The sequence below is a fragment of the Notolepis coatsorum genome, assembly GCF_963971535.1.
Source record: "Notolepis coatsorum genome assembly, chromosome: 3".
In the NCBI taxonomy this organism is placed as follows: domain Eukaryota; kingdom Metazoa; phylum Chordata; class Actinopteri; order Aulopiformes; family Paralepididae; genus Notolepis; species Notolepis coatsorum.
In genome coordinates, this window is record NC_140167.1 from 195,653,840 (window position 1) to 195,672,790 (window position 18,951).

The 18,951-nt window shown below is 43.1% G+C and overlaps 1 protein-coding gene across 1 annotated transcript in view; it reads left to right on the forward strand.

Moving 5' to 3' along the window:
- Nucleotides 1–11,625, forward strand: part of rev1 (REV1 DNA directed polymerase) — a 59,180-nt gene extending 47,555 nt beyond the window's left edge. Inside the window, exons 12-22 of the mRNA XM_084309610.1 lie at nucleotides 2,309–2,428; nucleotides 3,339–3,559; nucleotides 3,686–3,858; nucleotides 5,255–5,484; nucleotides 5,603–5,817; nucleotides 6,391–6,648; nucleotides 8,691–8,787; nucleotides 9,549–9,745; nucleotides 10,151–10,301; nucleotides 11,128–11,230; nucleotides 11,335–11,625. Coding sequence (XP_084165736.1) covers nucleotides 2,309–2,428; nucleotides 3,339–3,559; nucleotides 3,686–3,858; nucleotides 5,255–5,484; nucleotides 5,603–5,817; nucleotides 6,391–6,648; nucleotides 8,691–8,787; nucleotides 9,549–9,745; nucleotides 10,151–10,301; nucleotides 11,128–11,230; nucleotides 11,335–11,446 — 1,877 coding nt within the window. The 3' untranslated portion in view covers nucleotides 11,447–11,625. The remainder of the gene's footprint in view (nucleotides 1–2,308; nucleotides 2,429–3,338; nucleotides 3,560–3,685; nucleotides 3,859–5,254; nucleotides 5,485–5,602; nucleotides 5,818–6,390; nucleotides 6,649–8,690; nucleotides 8,788–9,548; nucleotides 9,746–10,150; nucleotides 10,302–11,127; nucleotides 11,231–11,334) is intronic.
- The last annotated feature ends 7,326 nt before the right edge of the window (nucleotides 11,626–18,951 follow it).

An 18,951-nucleotide genomic window follows, 5' to 3' on the forward strand; every position in this document is an offset into this window, starting at 1 on the left:
GTCTTATACAGGATATACCCCTAATACCTGTTATCTAAAAACCTACACACATATGCTCTAGCTTGTACCCCCCCCTCCCGGACCCCCCATTGGATAATCCAACCATTATAACTTGTTCCTAACCAGACACTACCATTATATGCTAGCTTTTATTCTCTCCACCACTTCTAACCACAGTCATTTTGGATTCATTGAGACTCAAAATTCTTGCTGTAGATATTTCTTGATAAATCACATCGAGATATGTAAGAGTCCAGACCTTCCGGCACATTTTTTCCGGTTGAAACCATCGTGATGCTATCAGCTTTTTAGCCACTGTGATACCGGATAAAACCAATCTCTTTAGCTGTGGATGTACTGCATGTTCAAAGACAAAAAACAAGCATTTTATTTTTATAGTCTATGATACAAACTCAAGCAAACATTCTGTGGGTCCACAAAATCACTTTCCCATTCATTTTCAATGAAGCAGCCCCAGACTAGGGTTGGGTGGTATTGCGGCAATAAGATATCCTGTGGTATTTGAAAATGGTAACAGTGTCCATCATTAAAAGGTTCTGCTGCACATGATATATATAATAAACACTTCAGTTAAGAGTGTTTGTTCAGCACCACTGTCTGTGTGGTTGGGTTTTAATAATAAACACTAAATGAAGAGCATTTGTTCAGCGCCACTATCTGTGTGGTTAAGTTTTAATAATAAACGGTTTGTCTCTCCAGTAGAATGTTTCTCTGAACTATTGCTTTGGGAGATGACATCTGAGAATCATGTGAACTCTTCTCCTCAGGAGGGGGAAAAAAGATGGCAAGGCAGCAAGTTGGTCCCTAAAAAGAATACAACTGCTGCAATTTGGCAGCGTTTCAGGTTCCGACCGAATAACAAGGGAGAGCCAACAAATCCGTTTGTTGGACAGGGCTGATGATGTGTCCGTTCTGACGGACTGAAAAGGTATAAGAGGGTGACGGTTTGGAACTGATGGATACATTACCATCCGCAAAGCTGTTGTTTCTGCAAAGGCACGTTTATATTAGGTTCTAATTTAAAAAAGAACCCGATGGACACGCACCGTAGAGCTCAGGCTGATGCTACATGAACCCATGTAGGTGCTGTTCAAACACCAACCCCTATATATCTTACAAGCCAAGGTAAACTACATTTCAGGGTCATAATGGCTGGTGAAAATAATTCCTGAGTGGCCCTTACACTTGCCATGGTAGTGGAGCCTGCTTGTTCCACAGTTGTGCCTGTGTGTGTGCCAGCACTCTTCTCTGTCTGAGCTGCAGTGTTTGCGTGTGCGGCTGGCACGCTGTCCATGGTTCTGAGCTGGACAGTGAGAGCCAGTAATGTCTTCCCTTTGCAGTAGGCAAAAGGTCCTTGAAGTGCTTAAAGTGCTTGATTTAAAAAAGATAAGTAGAGGCCTGGAATTCCTTGAACAGTCAATTTTTTAACAAGGCGCTTAAAAAGTCCTTGAAATTCAAATCAACCATTTGTAATGAATGTTTTGTTCATCCATGATCAAATTGTTTTGAATCAAGAAATAGTTATTTTTTGTTCTGTTTTAATCAAATCTGACTAGTCGCCGTCTCGTGCGCTCCAACTGTTTTTCCTCATTTGTTCGCGTGTGATGCTCTAGCTTGCTCTAGCTGGCAAGCAGGCCAAGAAGATGCTTAAAAAACAGCATTTAAAAGTGAATTGTATCCTTCAAGTGACCTCCTTGAAAAAGAAAAATATTGCTTGGAAAAGTACTTAAATTTGAATTTCATTTTGCAATGTCTGTGGGAACCCTGGGTAGGATAAACTTTTATTTATTTGTGTACTGGATTGTAGCCCATTGTCTATTTTTTGTTAGTTCACTCCATTTGGGTGAGAGGCACTATTATTATTTTTTCTATTTATCTTAGGCTACCCGCTGCATTTAACTTTTCTGGTTTTGGTCTTTGGGAGAGAGTAACTAGTGTTCAAAAATATTGATTGAACTTTCTTAGGCCATGGAAAAAACATAATTTTGGGAATTCTTAATTTGGGTGGTGTTCCCCTGTCCAGACATATTCCTATATCCCCGCCTTCGTTCCCTCTGTCCAGATATATTCCTATATTCTAAGTCCCGCCTTCATTCCCTCTGTCCAGACATATTCCTATATTCTAAGTCCCGCCTTCGTTCCCTCTGTCCAGACATATTCCTATATTCTAAGTCCCGCCTTCATTCCCTCTGTCCAGACATATTCCTATATTCTAAGTCCCGCCTTCATTCCCTCTGTCCAGACATATTCCTATATTCTAAGTCCCGCCTTCATTCCCTCTATCCAGGCCCCAACATCCTGCTGGCTCGGCTGGCGACCCGCAAGGCCAAGCCGGATGGGCAGCACTTCCTGAGGTCGGAGGAAGTGGATGATTTCATAAGTGACCTGTCGGTGACCAGCCTGCCAGGTAGATACAGCGCCACCTTCTGGTCCGGCTCAGAGTTGCAGTCATTACTTTATCTGACAGGAAATGGTAAATGCACAGAAACCTAATATGATGTCCCGTCTGCCTGTTACTGTTCCGCAACTGTAAGTTACTTCCGGGGTAGGCCTGATTGGCCCCGACAGGCACGTGACAGGCGCGGCCACGCCCCGTGGCAGCCTCAGGACGCGCAACGAGGCTGCTGAGCTGTCGCGCGGAAATAGGCTGTCTATTGCCTCGCGCTGCAACGCGGAAATAGGCTGTCTATTGCCATTCTCTAAGACAAACTCTAACCTTAACCAGCTCCTTAACAGCGCCTAAACTTAACCCTTTAACCTTAAGCAACTCCGAAACTATGCCTAACCTTAACCTTAACCATGCCTAACCTTAACCATAAGGCATAACCAACTCCGAAAGAATATTGCCATTCTCTAAGACAAACTCTAACCTTAACCAGCTCCTTAACAGCGCCTAAACTTAACCTTTCTAACCATAACCAACTCCGAAACAATGCCTAACCTTAACCAACTCCGAAACAATGCTTAAAGTTAACATGCCTAAACGTAACAGCGAACGAATGCACGTTAAAAAAAAAAAGAAGAAAAATTGAAGGGAATCGAACTTGCCAGCAACGGACGGTAGGATCCACACCAATGCAGCGCTGCCAATTGAGCTATTTCTGGATAGTGAAAAAGGGCGTATTACTGCTACATAATGCTGCCGCGGAGCGTGCCGCACGGCAGAGAAAGTTGCGCGTCCTGAGGCTGCCGCGGGGCGTGGCCGCGCCTGTCACGTGCCTGTCGGGGCCAATCAGGCCTACCCCGGAAGTAACTTACAGTTGCGGAACAGTAACAGGCATCCCGTCTCCCCCCCCCCCCCCCCCCCCCTGTCGCAGGAGTGGGGCCGGTGATGGGCAGAAAGCTGGTGTCTCTGGGTGTGAGGTCGTGTGGTGACCTCCAGCAGCTGTCTCTGTCTCAGCTGCAGAAGGGGTTTGGACCACGTACCGGACAGACCCTCTTCCGCTTCTGCAGAGGCCTGGACGATCGGCCGGTCCACTACGAGAAGGAGAGGAAGTCCGTCTCTGCCGAGATGAACTACAACATCCGCTTCACTGGGGTTCGAGCTGCTCTGCATTTTGTCATTCCTCACCATTCTGTTTGTCACTATTACTTTTGTCCCATAGTCTCCTCATATATCAGGGTTTCAACCTCCCTTATCCTCTGATCTCTGCACCGTGTCCAGGTTGATGAGGCCGAGTGTTTCATGACCAACCTTTCCATGGAGGTGCAGAGGCGTCTCCGGGAGGCGGGGCTTAGGGGTCGCAGAGTGACACTAAAAGTCATGGTTCGCAAGACGGGAGCACCATTGGAGCCGGCTAAATACGGTGGACATGGTATATGTGACAACCTAGCCAGGTGAGAGACTGACTATATCACCGCAATGCATTGTACAGATGTTCTTTTTAAAGGCCCAATTAGTGATCCAAATGTAAATAATTGGGCAGAGATGGGAATGAAGACTTGTTTTCATTCTCTAGCGTTAGTTGATTGACTGGGCTCTCGATACAAGGATAAACACAGCCGCTTTTTTTAGTATTTTAATCGTTTTTTCTATATTTTGTGGCTGTAAAAGTATTGTTTACATTGGTCAAGTTTCTAAATACTGGAGTAAAACAGACCTATATTTAGCCTTACATTTTCCATTTACAATATAGATATAGATATATATATATAGATATATATATATATATATAGATATAGATATGAATGCACGTGAATATATACCCCACACTTCGTCAAAGGAAATCCGGATTGGGGCTTTAGGTGATGTTCCCGTTCTGCAACCTGAAGACGGTAGTTATATGCAGAGTTGCACACAATCACTGTAGATGCAAAATGACTTCCTCCTTAACACTTCCAGTGCCTTTGATTAACGTTGATTTACCCCGTTGAATTACACCATCCACTTCAATGTTAGCGTTAAAAACACCTAATCTATGTTTTAAATTATGGCTATGTGTCTAATCTGCCCGTCGCTTATCAATGACTCGTTTGCAGTCAACATTGTCGAAAGTTCGAAACGGATTGTTTTTCTCGAAACTGATTGTTTTTTTATCGGTTCATTTTCGTTTTATAGCATTTTGAAAAGCCCTCGTTTTCAAGGAAAATATAAAGATTCCATGATAAAAGACATTTACTGGAATATTCTAGAATACACAAAAACATTGTAATTTTTCTGCCTATTTATGAATCGTTTTCAAATAAACGCTAGATTATCGATAGTATATGTGTACGTATGCACGCTATAGACACGAGCTGAAAAATCGATTATTTCCTCATCAGCGATCACAGCCAAACAGCCACATCACACATAGGGGACACGCTGTTATCTCAGCAAATGCAGCTCTGATTACCCCAAGACTGGTAACATAGACTCCTTACCTTAGATCAGAGGACTCGCTCAAGGACATTTCGACATGAAATCTGGAGGAGCTGGAATCGAACCAGGAAGAACCTTCAGATCACCAGACGACCAGAAGCATCCGCTTGGCTCCTTAGCATGTGTGTTTGCCGTTGGTTTTGTACTGAGCTCCGTGAGCCAGGAAACTGTCGCTGTTGCCAACCATCTGGCTCTTGAGCTGGACGGGTTCCTAAATTTCATCCCGAGATCCAATTGGCGCTGCAGCCACTTCCGCCCAGCTCCGTGGCGGGGTTCAGGGAGTGCACCCGCTGGCTTTTCGTGTACACCCCTTCACTCTGTCCCGTATGCTGTCGCTCACCCCCGCATGCTCCCTTTGTCCTTCTCCGCCAGGACCGTGACGCTGGCCGAGGTCACAGACAGTGGCCAGCTGATTGGCTCTGCAGTCGCCAAGCTGTTCCATGCTATGAAACTGGAGGTGCAGGAGATGAGGGGGGTTGGTATCCAGGTGCAGCTTCTGGAAGGAGCTCATTCCGCCCCCAAGGATCCCGCGGGACCCAAGAGTCGCTCCATCAAAGACTTGTTGACGAGCCGGCGAGTAAGCGCTCGGTCCAACGCTACAGGTTTGTTTGCGTCCGTGCGACTCGTCTAGCCGTTTAATCGAAATCTTTTATTTTCCCCCTTTCTCTCTTGGTTATTGTGGAGTCGGTTATTAAGGCGTTGTTGATTTCTGTCATGTAGAATCCAGCAGCGACGTTACAGCTGGGGACGCCACATGTGACCCGGAGAAGACCTCCTGTGTCCGAGTCCCACCGTCCACCTCCTCTCTGCACCTCCTGTCCTCCGCTGAGCCCATCCCAGGAACGAGTAAAGAACAACCGCCAGCTTCCAGACAAACCTCAACCCCTACTCGAACACGCCTCAACTTCAGCATTGAAGTTCCCTCCCCTTCACAGGTAGGAACTCTGTGTGTGTGTAGGAATGTTTGGTGAGTTGAATTGTCCAGCTATTCTCATGAAATTTTTAAACATGAACTACTGGGGTGGCGCACTGCATACTGCGTAGCAGACCTATGCGGCCAACCCGGGTTCGCCACATGTCCTCCCCCACATCTTCTCCCGTTCTCCCTCTCCTCTGTCGGTCATGTCTGACCATAAAAAAAAAGCTGTAAAAACGCTAAAATAAATCTTTAAAAAAACATGAACTACTCGATGGCTCAGATTTAAGGGAGTGGTCAAAAGGTGGATCGAGAATTCGGGCCATTCAGGGATATACATATAATATATATATAAAGAAAGACTCTACAGGGGTGTACTGTAGGACTCAAATGCAGGACGAAGAAGGCAGTGGAAGATTCCAAGGGTGTTTTTAATAAGAAATCAAAGAACATGGTAAAAATACAAAAACAAAATGGTGACTGGATAACTAATAGTCCAAGAGCCAAACACTAAAACAAAAGGTATCACAGCATCTACTGGAAAAATAACCTTTTTCCCCCCTGTAATCACTATTCTCCCTGTGACCGACAGGTGGACCGTTCAGTGCTGGAGGCTTTGCCTGCGGAACTGAGAGAACAAGTGGAACAGTCGTGGACACATCGAGCAGAACGCTCCAACCGGCACCTTTCCTCTCATCCACAGCCCACTTCTCCCCTCCCTGACCCCCGTCCTGCCTCTCCTCCTCCTCTCTCCACACCGCCTGTAGGCACTCTGGTGTTACAGATCCCCAACCAGCCAGGTCAGACGGGCTCAACGGGCATTGTTCTGGAGCTGCCCGACTTCTCACAGGTGCTGCTCTGAACACAAACTTAAAGGGATAGTTTTACATCGAGTGGTATGAAATACTTGCCAGTAATGTAATCGATGCAAAGCCATCAGGTTACTCGTAGAGTCCCGTGGTCAGAGTTCTGGCCGGGTTCCAAGCTAACCAGGAAATTTCAGACGAGCAGCAAAACTAACTTGTTAATCCACACCACAACATGCAGACAAAGGTTTTAACCATCCACAACAGAAAACCGCATTTCCTATGCTTCAGACCGACGAGATTCTGTTTGCTGCTCATCTGAAGCTTCCCGGTTCGACCATGAAACTATGAATAAGCTAAAGACTCTTATCTCCACTATTAACACCTCTCCAAAAGCTCTCTATTTACACTATTAACACCTTCCTTTCCAAAAGCCCCTCTATCTCCACTATTAACACCTCTCCAAAAGCCCCTCTATTAACACCTCTCCAAAAAAAACTCTTAACCACTAACAGTGGTCAGTTTGTGCATATGCTTCTGTAAACCGTGGATTTATGGCTGTTAAAATGATCCATTAAGCTGCAGTAGTCAACTTTGGAGAAATGAGCAAGAGTGAGTTTACTAGCCCAGCAGAAATATAGAAAGCTCTGTCACTTTCCAAGCCCATGCAGCGGCAAAGGTTTCCCACAGACTCCCAGAGGCACCAGCAGCTTTAAGCTGCCAAGCAAAACTAAGACCACTGTGTTTCTCATCAAAAAGTGCACACTATGTACAAAACCTGCTGCCGATCGCTGGGAATTTTATTTAAAATAGAAATTAATTTCAGCTTAAAGCTGCATGTGCCTCTGGGAGTCTGTGGAAAGCCTTTGTTGCTTGTGCATGGTCAAGTTCACGGATGATTCTACAGTCTGTTGAGGCGGCGTACAGAAGAGAGGTGGCGGAACTTGTCCATCTCGGGGGCAGTCACTTCAGGACATTTATTCACAATCCATCTCAGGAGCAGCCTTACCCTCACTTCAGGACATTCCACCAGAGTCACCAGGAGACCACACAACATCATCATGGACGGAACACACCACATCACCAGGGACAGGACACAACATCATCAGGGACAGAACACCACACAACATCAACTCTTCACTCTGTCTCCTGCCATCAGGCAGATGCATCAGGAGTCTGAAATCCAGGACCATGAGACTAACAAACAGTTGTACCCACAGGCCATCAGGCTTATGAACAACATAACAAGCCCCCCCCCCCACATCAAATGGATGTTAAATGGACTGCATTTATATAGTGCTTTTATCCAAAGCGCTTTACAATTTGTTCCTCGCATTTTACCCATTCACTCACACACTGACGGCGGAGGCAACCATGCAAGGTGCCGACCTGCTCATCGGGAGCAGTTAGGGGTTAGTAAGTGTCTTGCTCAAGGACACTTCGACACGCTGCCCGGGAGGAGTGTGAATCGAACCGGGAACCTCTGGATTACCAGACGACTGCTCTACCTCCCGAGCCACTGTCGCCCCACATCACTTACTGATTGAACTGTGAACGCTACACAGACACTCTTAACTGCTGCTGTGACTTCACGGTCACCTCCACTACCATTATTTTCAGCAATGCATAGTGCACTTTATATCCTACAACTACACTGTGAACTGAATGTGGAATACTTTTTATACTTTATCTTTTTTAAGATTCTTTATTTTGAGCATTAGACTTTTTCTTAATATTTTAATTCTAGTCTATATTTTGTGATTCTGCGTAAAGGGGGGGACTAAGTAAGATTTTCATTGTATGGTGTAACAAGACAAATAAATATCTTGAATGGCCTTGAAAAGTGATAGAGCTTGCTCTATTTCTGCTGGGCAGGTAAACTCTCGTTAATTTCTCCGAAGTTGACTACTGCAAATTTAGTTAATTTAGAAAGCTTCAACAGCACACAACAAAAAAAACTTTCCCTCAGACCAACTGCTGATCCCAAATCAGGGATTTTGCTGATCATTTCTTAATGAAAAATATTTTGTTATTGAAATCTCAAAGCAATTGGGTTATAGCTTCATCTCTTCCTCTCTGGCTGCAGGTTGACCCGGATGTGTTTGCTGCTCTGCCCCAGGAGCTCCAAGATGAACTGCGCTCTGCCTACAGCCGCAGGGAGACTGTACAACAGAGGATCATGTGTAGGTCCTACAACGCAACCAAAGAGTTTGCTGGAAAGCGTCATTGCACTGTACTCTTACAGGAACAACATTATGGGAAATGTGCTTACCGTCTTCTCGGGAGCTGTGTTTTTGGCCAACAGCTAGTGGTCCGTATCCGCTTCCATTAATTTGTGCTAAGCTAGGCTAGCTTGCATCCGGATAGCTTTCTACTGAACACACAGAGGGAATTGGTATCTATCTTGTCTTGACTCGAAGGAGAAGATGGTAAGTGCATTTCCCTTCCCATTGACGTGTCCATTTTCTTAAAGAATAGTTCAGATTTTTGGAACCCTAGTCCTATTTGTTACTCACCACTGATGTTGTTGATTGGTAGAGTCCTTTCTTGGCACAATCCATGCGGTTATTCACTCTAGCTCTGACTAGTTAGCCACACAAACCAATGCACTGCAAACGGGGCTCAAACTCCTATCTGTACAAACTGAAATTATTGAATAATAGAACAATTGAAATGTTTCTCCATCCCGTTCTATTTTATAATTTCTAGACTACTTTTAAACTTAATCATTTTAAACTATTTTATTATTTGTATTACTGAAAACTGTAAACAGAGAGCCTATTAGGATGCTAGATCCTAATGTGAAACACTGATTTACCATACCTTGCTATGCTCGCTCATGCCTGTATTTTTTACTGTTGTGAAGCACTTTGAACTGCAACCTCTGTATGAAAAGTGCTATAAAAGTTTTATTATTATATTCTCATTTTCTCCCGCACTTCAGTGGAGCAAAAGAATCCTCTCCTGCTGCTGAAGCAGTCTGGAGTCGGGGTCGGCGTCGGTCGGGTGAAGAGGCACCACAAGAGGAAGAACGCAGGGAGCCCGGTGAAGAAGGGCCCGTCCCCTCTGAAGAGGCCTCGCATGGGAAGCAGCCCGGCTAAAGCCACTCTAAGATCCAGGGACATGGTCAACGGACTGAAGGTGATCACCCCAGCAGTAGGGGTGTAATGATGCACACATTTTCAGATTCAATGCGATTTTGAGGTCACCGTTCGATTTTTGGATTCTTTATTGCGTTAGAATTTATTCATACTACAGAGCTCTAATCATATATACTACGCAGCTTGGTTTAGCCAAGAATAATACTTGTGTGTGTGCATAGCCTACCCATCCCTCCCACAGTGATGGGATGCAGGCAAATGCCTTTAGACAACAAAGTGGAAAAATTTTAGAAAGATTTGTCAATACGGTAGTTTAAACACTCTATTGAATTTCCGATTCTGTATTGAGATTGTTACACCCATAATATTTAGCTATTCAGGGTGGTGTGGACCTTGACTAAACTGACCATGCTCTGCTTTCCCCCCATTTCTACCCTCTTGTCAGACTGAAAACGGTCCCTCTACCTCTTCCCTAAAAGAGGACATCCCGGTGACTCTGTGTAAATTCATCCCCCGGCCTGCTCCCGCGCTGGCAGGGGCCTGTGACCTGACGGACATCAGAACCCTGCTAAGAGAATGGGTCACCACCATTTCAGGTAGTCATAGGCCCTGCCCTGCCCTGCCCTGCCCTGCCCTGCCCTGCCCTTATCTATGATGTGTATCGGATGGGTGGCTGGGGTTTTGAAATAAATCTGAACTTGTCAAGTTTCAGCACTCTTCCATTTTCATTTTGGTGACCTGGTATATCATATTTCTGAAGTATGAACAAACTACAGTTCTGCAGATTTCAATAAGATCATAAATAAAAAAGTACATTTGACACTGATACAGAAAATATTACTGTATAGTTTATTTAATAAGCATGCTATTTAAACTTAGTCCTTAAAAATGTATTTAGGTGAACAAGGAGTTTCACACCTGGAATGGTGTTGTTGACAACAGGGACAGCAGTGGTCACAAGCTTACTCTCTTCTGGGTGGCGCAGTTGCACTTGTCACCAACGCAAGAGACACTGGGTTCGACTCCGGCTGTCTGCGTTGCCTCCGGCTTGGGCCAGCCGTCATACTAACTCAATTGGCAGAGTTAGAGGGTGGAAGTCGATGGGTGGTAATCTGGACGTTGTGGACAGCTACTCCTACAGGTCGGTTGGGGACGCCTGCACAGCAGAGACAGGAAATGGCGAGGGTAGTGTGAGCCTCCCACACGTTACACCTCGCCAATGAGAGTCCGCGCTGGCAGGTGAAAAGATGTGACAAGGCTTCTATCCTCCCTACAACCGGCCAGTGGGGGGCATATGCGAGCAACGTTCAAGACAGGGGAGGGAATAATTGGCACAATGGAATTGGGATGGGAGGAAAATAGAAAAAGAGGAGAAAAAGTGGATCAAAAAAATAAAAGCTTACTCTCTTCTCTTCCTCTCAGAACCCATGGAGGAGGACATTCTACAGGTGGTGAAATACTGCACTGATCTGATTGAGGACAAAGACCTGGAGAAGCTGGATCTGATCATCAAATACATGAAAAGGTGCAGTAGCCAAGGGACATTTATTCCCAACTTTATGAAAACAAATGTTCTCCCTTGGTCCCTTTTTTTTTAAGATGCTAATTAATTTGTGTCCGTCATTGCAGGCTCATGCAGCAGTCAGTGGAGTCGGTGTGGAGTATGGCCTTTGACTTCATCCTGGATAACGTGCAGGTTGTCGTGCAGCAGGCGTACGGCAGCACCCTGAAGATGGCATGAGAGGAGAAGTCGTCCCCCTCGCCCACATTCACTGTCTTTTCTTCATCACATCAACACTCCTGTTGTCGGCTCGTCTGTCAAAGGAGTTATTGCGACATGGAGAGTTCTGGGGTATGGTAATAATATCGCAGCGAGGGAACGACTACACGTTTAAGCGTCGCTGCACCAAAATGTGTGTGCGGGGGGGGGGGGGGGGGGGGGTGGAAAACAGCTGTATATTTTCATTTGCGCATTCTCCTAACCGCAGCCGAACCTGCCTCTTCCGCTAGGACATCGCAGAGCAGAAGGTTCGCCGCTGCGTCCTGAGACTGACATGAACACAATCCTATTAATTCTACTGAAGACACCGCATAGTATGAGACAGTGATGCGAGACACAGGAAGGACAGTGTTTCGTGCCGGCTTCACAACATTCCCTGTGCCCTCTTCTCGACGGGCAAGAAATGCAGACGGGGAGGGGCTGGAACCTTCCTACTGTACAGGAAAAACACACACAGACCTCATTAAATCCAGAGAGCAATGAGAATCAACATTGCGGAAATTCAGTTACAGAAGCCTCCATTTCAAACATTGCCAAGTTTTTGTTTTTACAAAAATTGTTAAAATTTTATAAAAGGCTGTACAGCTTTTTTCTTCAGCCAGTGTGCAAGCAGTTATTAGCCCTGCCTGAGTCTTCGTAAGTCTAAATCTCTGTTGGCCAGGGGAGGGGAGGGGAGGGGAGGGGAGGGGTATTTTTCTGACTGGTGGTTTCTCTTTGCAAGACCCAGTTTTGAATACGGTAGTCTTGTCACATAGCCATTACTCTCATTTGTATTCATTTACATGATTTAAGTCGAGTCTTGGTATACAATGGGTTTTTAGTAATAATGATTAACTAGGCTCACTCCCACCTGTGATTTAAATGTGATTGCTTAGTGGGTTTGGAATTCATTACCCCATATACAAAATTGTAAGATTTCCAGAAATGGAAAGAGAAAATTCTGATTTATTTTCAAAAATGTTAAAATCTGTTTTTCTCTTGCTCCACTTGAGCATATTGGCCTGTGAGGTATCTGCACACTGCCATGTCGCCAAAAAGCAGCATCCCCCCCCCCTTTATCTTCTGCGAAAAGTGCCAAACGTTGTTATAGCATGTTAAAAAAAAAAGTTTTCAAAGATTCTTGTTAAAGTTTGAAAGCAAAACGTGTATGTAGAGGGTTTCTCCTCATGTTATTGTTTACAAGTAGTATATTCTTAGTAACTGTCATTAGTTATTGATCTCTTCACTCAAAGTGTGTAGATAAATCAAATCAAATCAAATCAAATTTATTTATAGGGCCCGACAACACACGTTAATGTCCCCATGGGCCGTACAGATCTTCTTTAAACAAGTCAAGAAGAAAACATAACAATAAGTCAAGAACAGAACAGAGATATGGACATTAGAAGCTGACCAAAGCACTTAACATGTAACCAGGGAGTTTGTAGTTGGTTTCCCATCAGTAGAGGGGTCATGGCAATCAATGAGCCTATGCAAATGATAGGTTAAAAAAAGAAAGTGGTACCCCCCCCCCCAGCGTGGGCATGCAACATTTCATATAACATCCGCATCTAAAGTGTCTTTCCCACCATGCCCCCTGTATTACATATCCCACTGGATTTACATAGGAACAGCTAAACTGTTAACTTTTTGTGACATCAATATTTCAGTTGTCTGCCGCTGTTCAGACATCGGACGAGACAGAATCTTTCATCACAGAATTCAGAATCTGTGGGTGAGAAGGCTGTTCAAAATTACAACTTTGTATGGAAACCAGATCAATCAATGTGTAACATTTTGAACTCTGGTGAAATGAATGTAATTCAGAACCATGTTAATACTCAAAATCATCTTCAGGAGCTTGCTTCTCTTATCTTGCCATATCTTTTCAGAAGGGAATGGCCCGGAGTTCATTGGTCATTGGTCTTATCACAATTGACCTGTGCCTGAAGACCTGAAGCTGTGACGTCATTTGTATGTTTTCTAAAACTTGATAATAAACTTTAAACTCTGCTTTAACTGCTAAAAGACTTTGTTAGTGTTTTGAGTCACATCTGGAAGTTGAAAAGAACTATATAGTGTCACATCTGTCAAGTTGAAAAGATCTATATATTGTAGTATGCATTGCTGCCATAATAGTCATACTCTTCTGCCAAAAGCAGTAACGTGTTACCATGATGAGTTAGAGTACATCTCCTTTTATAAGAAATGTATTACATTAAATTAGCCAATTACAAGTATCACATCCAAGACGAACCCCAAACAATTTGCATTGCAGACATTAAGGGATATTTCACTTTAGTAGAACTTGTCCAAAGTCAGCAGTCTTACCCTCATCTAAGGTCATCTACTAGTAATCACCACTCCAAGCCATTTACCTAAATAAATTGAGGACCAAGTCGAAATACCCTACTTATTAAATAAACTATACAGTAATATTTCCTGTGTCAAATGTTTTTTTTATGCATGAAACAAGAACAAGTTACAGGTTGAAAAAAAACCCAGCTCAGAATCTGCACCATGGCTCGCTGATAACAAACTATCATTACACCTGGGCAGTGGCGGTTCTAGACCCTTTTTAGGGGGGCTGAAGCTGATGTAATATTAGCCCCCCTAAGATAAAAAATTAAATTATTATTTACATTTTTTTGTAATTACATTTTATTATGTTTTATTCTTGTTGTATTATTATTATTATTACAGACATGGATTGCCGGTAGTAGCCTGTTGACCTCATTGGTCAACTATATAAAAATAATAATAATAATTGAATTCAAAGATGTTGGTAATGTCAAGTCCCAGTCCGACATTCAACACAAGACGTGGAAGCAGATGTAGCTAGCTACCTACTGTAACTAGTTTAGTAATAGTGCATTTGCCAGTGCTGATGGGCAACAAGACAAGTATGTTGAAACGTTAGCTAGCACTATATAAAATGACTGACTATTCTGACAGAGAACGTTGTCAAATTGGTCATTAGTTCCATGGTGTCGGTGTAATCAGAGGTGCGTTGCTCATGGGACGGGGTTGCACGCCGGGCAACCAAGCTTTTGTGAGCAGAAGCGCGTGCATGCACATGCACGGATGTGCGCGCGTGCACGCAAGAACGCGCTGCACTCGACTCGTCGCGTGTACCTGGCTACCTTGCATAAGCATAACAATTCATGGCAATCACATTCACAGGTTTGGTGTGAACGGTGCTCTGCCTGAGTCAGACCATCGTTCACACCAAACCTGAGGAATGCGCTGCACTCGACTGATGCGCCAACTCGCTAAGTACCCACCTGGCTACCTTGCATAACAATAGCTCAGGTCGTCAAGTGTGTTCAAATACGTTCTCAGATACATTCACACAACTTGTGAATGAAATCGTAGAGGCAATTAGGCATTGTCTTTAGTCTGCAAACGCGAGGGAAAATTAATGCGCATGCGCGGGGCGTCATTAAAACACCGTGCAGCCAGTCAGCCAATCAGCAACGCATGCCTAGTTGTAATAATAGTGTCAAAGAACATTAGCTAATGTTAGCTAGCTGATGCTATTCGCTAGTTAGCTATCAAGCTAATGTCAGTTCAGCTAATGTTAGCTAGCTAGCCCAGCTAATCTGCTTGCTACAAAGGCTTATTGCTGCCACGCAAAATGAAAAAAATATGTTGTGGCCTCAAAATAGTATTTTGTTACCTCAAAATGTATTTAGTTACCTCAAATTACTCAATTTTGGGCCTCAAAATAATATTTTGTGGCTTCAAAATAGAAAAATATTTTGTGGCCTCAAAATAGTTACCTCAAGTATTTTGTTCCCTCAAATTAATCAATTTGAGGCTTAAAAATAATATTTTGTGGCCTCAAAATAGTATTTTGTTCCCTCATGATTTGAACAAACCTTCACTCACTGGAAATGTCTTTTTCCCATAGATGGATACAGGGGCGGACTGGGACACAAATTCAGCCCGGGACATTCAGACGCACCAGCCCACACACCGGCCCACGCACCGGCCCACACAGCGGCCGGTATTAAACAACCCAAGGCTGTGGCTAAGGAGTCAACATCAGGGAGACAAAATCTACACCCCGCCCCTAGATGTGCACTCGTGCATAGTGCACGCACACATATATACCGTTACTTCCTGTCATTGGCATACGTTCTTTTTTTTTTACTAACATCTTAGTGCCTCATTAGCCTAGGGATTAAGGATACATGAAGTATTAACTACACCATAATAGTATTGAGGTTTTGATCCATAGAAAGGTCTGTGCTACACAATTTCAGTTAGATTAGATTTATTGTCCTTTAATTTTGCACCCATGACATTAGTTGCTTGCCGTTTAATCAACATCGAAAGACCCCCAACTTCCTCCCAGACACCCATTCCAAGAGCCTGTTCGCTTTCCAGGTCTCTCTCTCTCTCTCTCTCTCTCTCTCTCTCTCTCTCTCTCTCTGTCTGTGTGTCTCTCTCTCTCTGTCTGTGTCTCTCTCTCTCTGTCTGTGTGTCTCTCTCTCTGTCTGTGTGTGTCTCTCTCTCTCTCTCTCTCAACAGCTTGGAATGATGGAATCATCCATGATAAATTAACTTTGACTTGAATGAATGTCCATTCTTTCTCTAGAACAATACAGATTGACAAACGTTTCATTATGCACTATACAACTAAGGTTAATAAGTTATGATTAAGATATCAATTGTATAAGATTTATTTAGGATAACTAAAGACAGGACTTTACTAAAGGTTGACACTCATAGTAATTTCTTCCAGAACAAGCTTAAAATAGCAAAGGATATATGGTTGATCATTTGTCTGTCTATATCGTGTCTGTTTGTCTCTCTCTCTCCCTCTCTCTCTCTCACACCTTTGTAAAACATTCATGAGACCAAAAAAAATGCCTTTTAAAACAATATGTAAATATATATAAGATGGTATATATACATATTGTTCACACTATGGTGAGGCATGAGACATGGTGTTTACACATTCAAGTGGTTAGGGCTGGGCGATATAACGACAACGATAATTATCGCGATATATTTTAACACTTTGATCGCCATGGGTTAAATTCATAATTTACCATCCCTTGCCAGCTCTATTTGTCTATGGAGAAGTTCCCCTTCTTTGCAGGGCTATAACTTTTTTAATTCTATTGCTAAATTGCCATTATTATGGCCCATTCAATGTCCTATATGTATTGTTCAGGGTGTAGCAACGTTAAACTTTTTCATTCACATATTCATACTAAAATATGGTATAAGTATGTTTTTATCGTTTTCTGCAGCTTTATCCAGAACTTGATTTATAGCTCCAAATGCATTATATTGATGATGAAATACAGTTTGATAGCAATCGGCGCGAGATGAAAAATTTCAACTGGACGTACTTCTAGAATGATCTACGTATGATCTGATGATGACCGGATGGGCGGGGGATCGTTTATAATTCCGTGGGCAGCGTTAGATGATTCATCCAGAGTGGGTCATATGTTCATCATAGCAGTTTATATGGAATACGTTAGAAAATAACGCTGAATCTTACCGTATGTTCCTCGCGCCGTTGGACGATCAGCGTGGAGTAGACCGTTTTCGATTATGGGATGTTGATCCTGATGAACCATTTCCAGGTTGTATAATACTATATACGTCCAAATAACGTTGTTTATTGAGTTAGGGCGAGCGATTGATCATCCAGTGTGTTGAGATGGAGTCCGGCTACCGATCGCGAGTGCCCGGAGCACATATGGATGAGCACTTCCTGTTTGGCGCGCCCCTCCCTCATCTGCCGATCGGCCACCAGATGGCGCTCTCGAACCGTTAGACAGTTGAGTGGAGCTCACCAGTACATCTCAGGGCTCCGGAGGGGAAATATGATTTCGATCACAGATTTTTGAAATATTGACATCAAAGACGAGTTACGGCGTCTTCGGCAGAATGAGCATGGCTAGGAATGACGTCTTAACTCGTCCCCGGCGATCATGGTGTTAATAATCGATATCGGGGAAAAAAATATCGGATTTTTATTTATTTTTTTGTTAAACCCAGAGACAGTGGACAGACTTGTCTTTCTTGCCTGCAACTTAAAGTAATGGCTTTGCTTGTCCAAATGACAATACTGACCAAATTGAGATTTATTTTTCTCTTGTCCATTTATTTTGTTTGCTTTCTAATGTAAAATACAGTTTGAAACCGTCTGTACACAGTAGGCTATGTGTGCTAGCAGAGCTAGTCTCCAGTCACGAGTCACGGTGCACATGTGCAGTGGTTTGTCCACCAAAAAAGCGTCAAAAGATAGAAAAGAAACTAGCAGAGCCAGAACTGTTCAACTCCCCTGGTGCCACAGCCAGCAGAGAAGCCTGTTTACTTTTGCTTTCAAACCAGCTGCAGCCTGAGAACTGGAGTGTGAGGGGCTGTAACACTAAAGATGGCGGCAACGACAAAGAATTGCTGCAAAATAAACATACATCTGTTGTTTAAAAAAAAATATATATATATTTTTTTTAATACTTATAACAATATTGATAATTATGGATATCGCGTGATATGATATTGTTATCAATATCGTTATCGCGATATAATTTTTTGCCATATCGCCCAGCCCTACAAGTGGTTATAGTGTAACAGAGTATTTTCTGTTTCCCAAATAATAGATTCTTATCAAACTGGTGAACTACACGCCTGTAGCCCCTAAAGCTGCTAAAATACACATTTTGTTCACTGTTTTGTTTCTAGAAGTAGAGCAGGTTGGAAACCCTAAGTATTACTCTCCCCAAAACCAAGACTTCTCCCCAATCAGAAACAATTTATGAGTAACGCATACCTACTCCGATTATGGGCGGTAAGTGTGTACACAAAGTTAAAACACAGATATACACATTATCTCCTCAATAATGTTTTCAATTAATAATTTTTTTTTACATGTATTAACTCTAGAATTGCCACAGTTATCTACAATAGCAACGATAAAGAAGTGCCAACCACATATTATTATAATAATTCATCCAGTTTTCTTTTAAGTGTTTTGGTGCAGTGTTTACCAATCGTATATTATTGTTTTTTTTTGTTCCAAGTGTTATTTTTGATTACATCACTAACAAAATAATAAAAGAAAAAATACTAATTTAATCAGATTAATCACTTTATTCAAATTGAGGATTTAGTTTGAGGATATATATATATAAAAAGAATTTATAAAAAAAAATTGAATTATTTTTTTTATTTAAATTGTTTATTTAAAAACGAAGGTTCAAACGTCCGTTCTAAAAACCCTGACGAAGTTATTTTTTTAATCCTCTCTTTCTCCGATTTTCTCTGTTTTTCTCCCCGTCCCAATTTAGTCGTTGTGCCAATTCCCCCCCTCCCCTGCCTGGTTGTTGTGCACATGTTCTCCTACTGGTCGGTACAAGGGAACCCTGAAGTCATCCGCACGCTTCCTCCGACACGCGCGGCGACAGCCAGTTACTCTTTTTTCACCTGGCAGCGAGGACTCTCATTGGTGAAGCGTAATA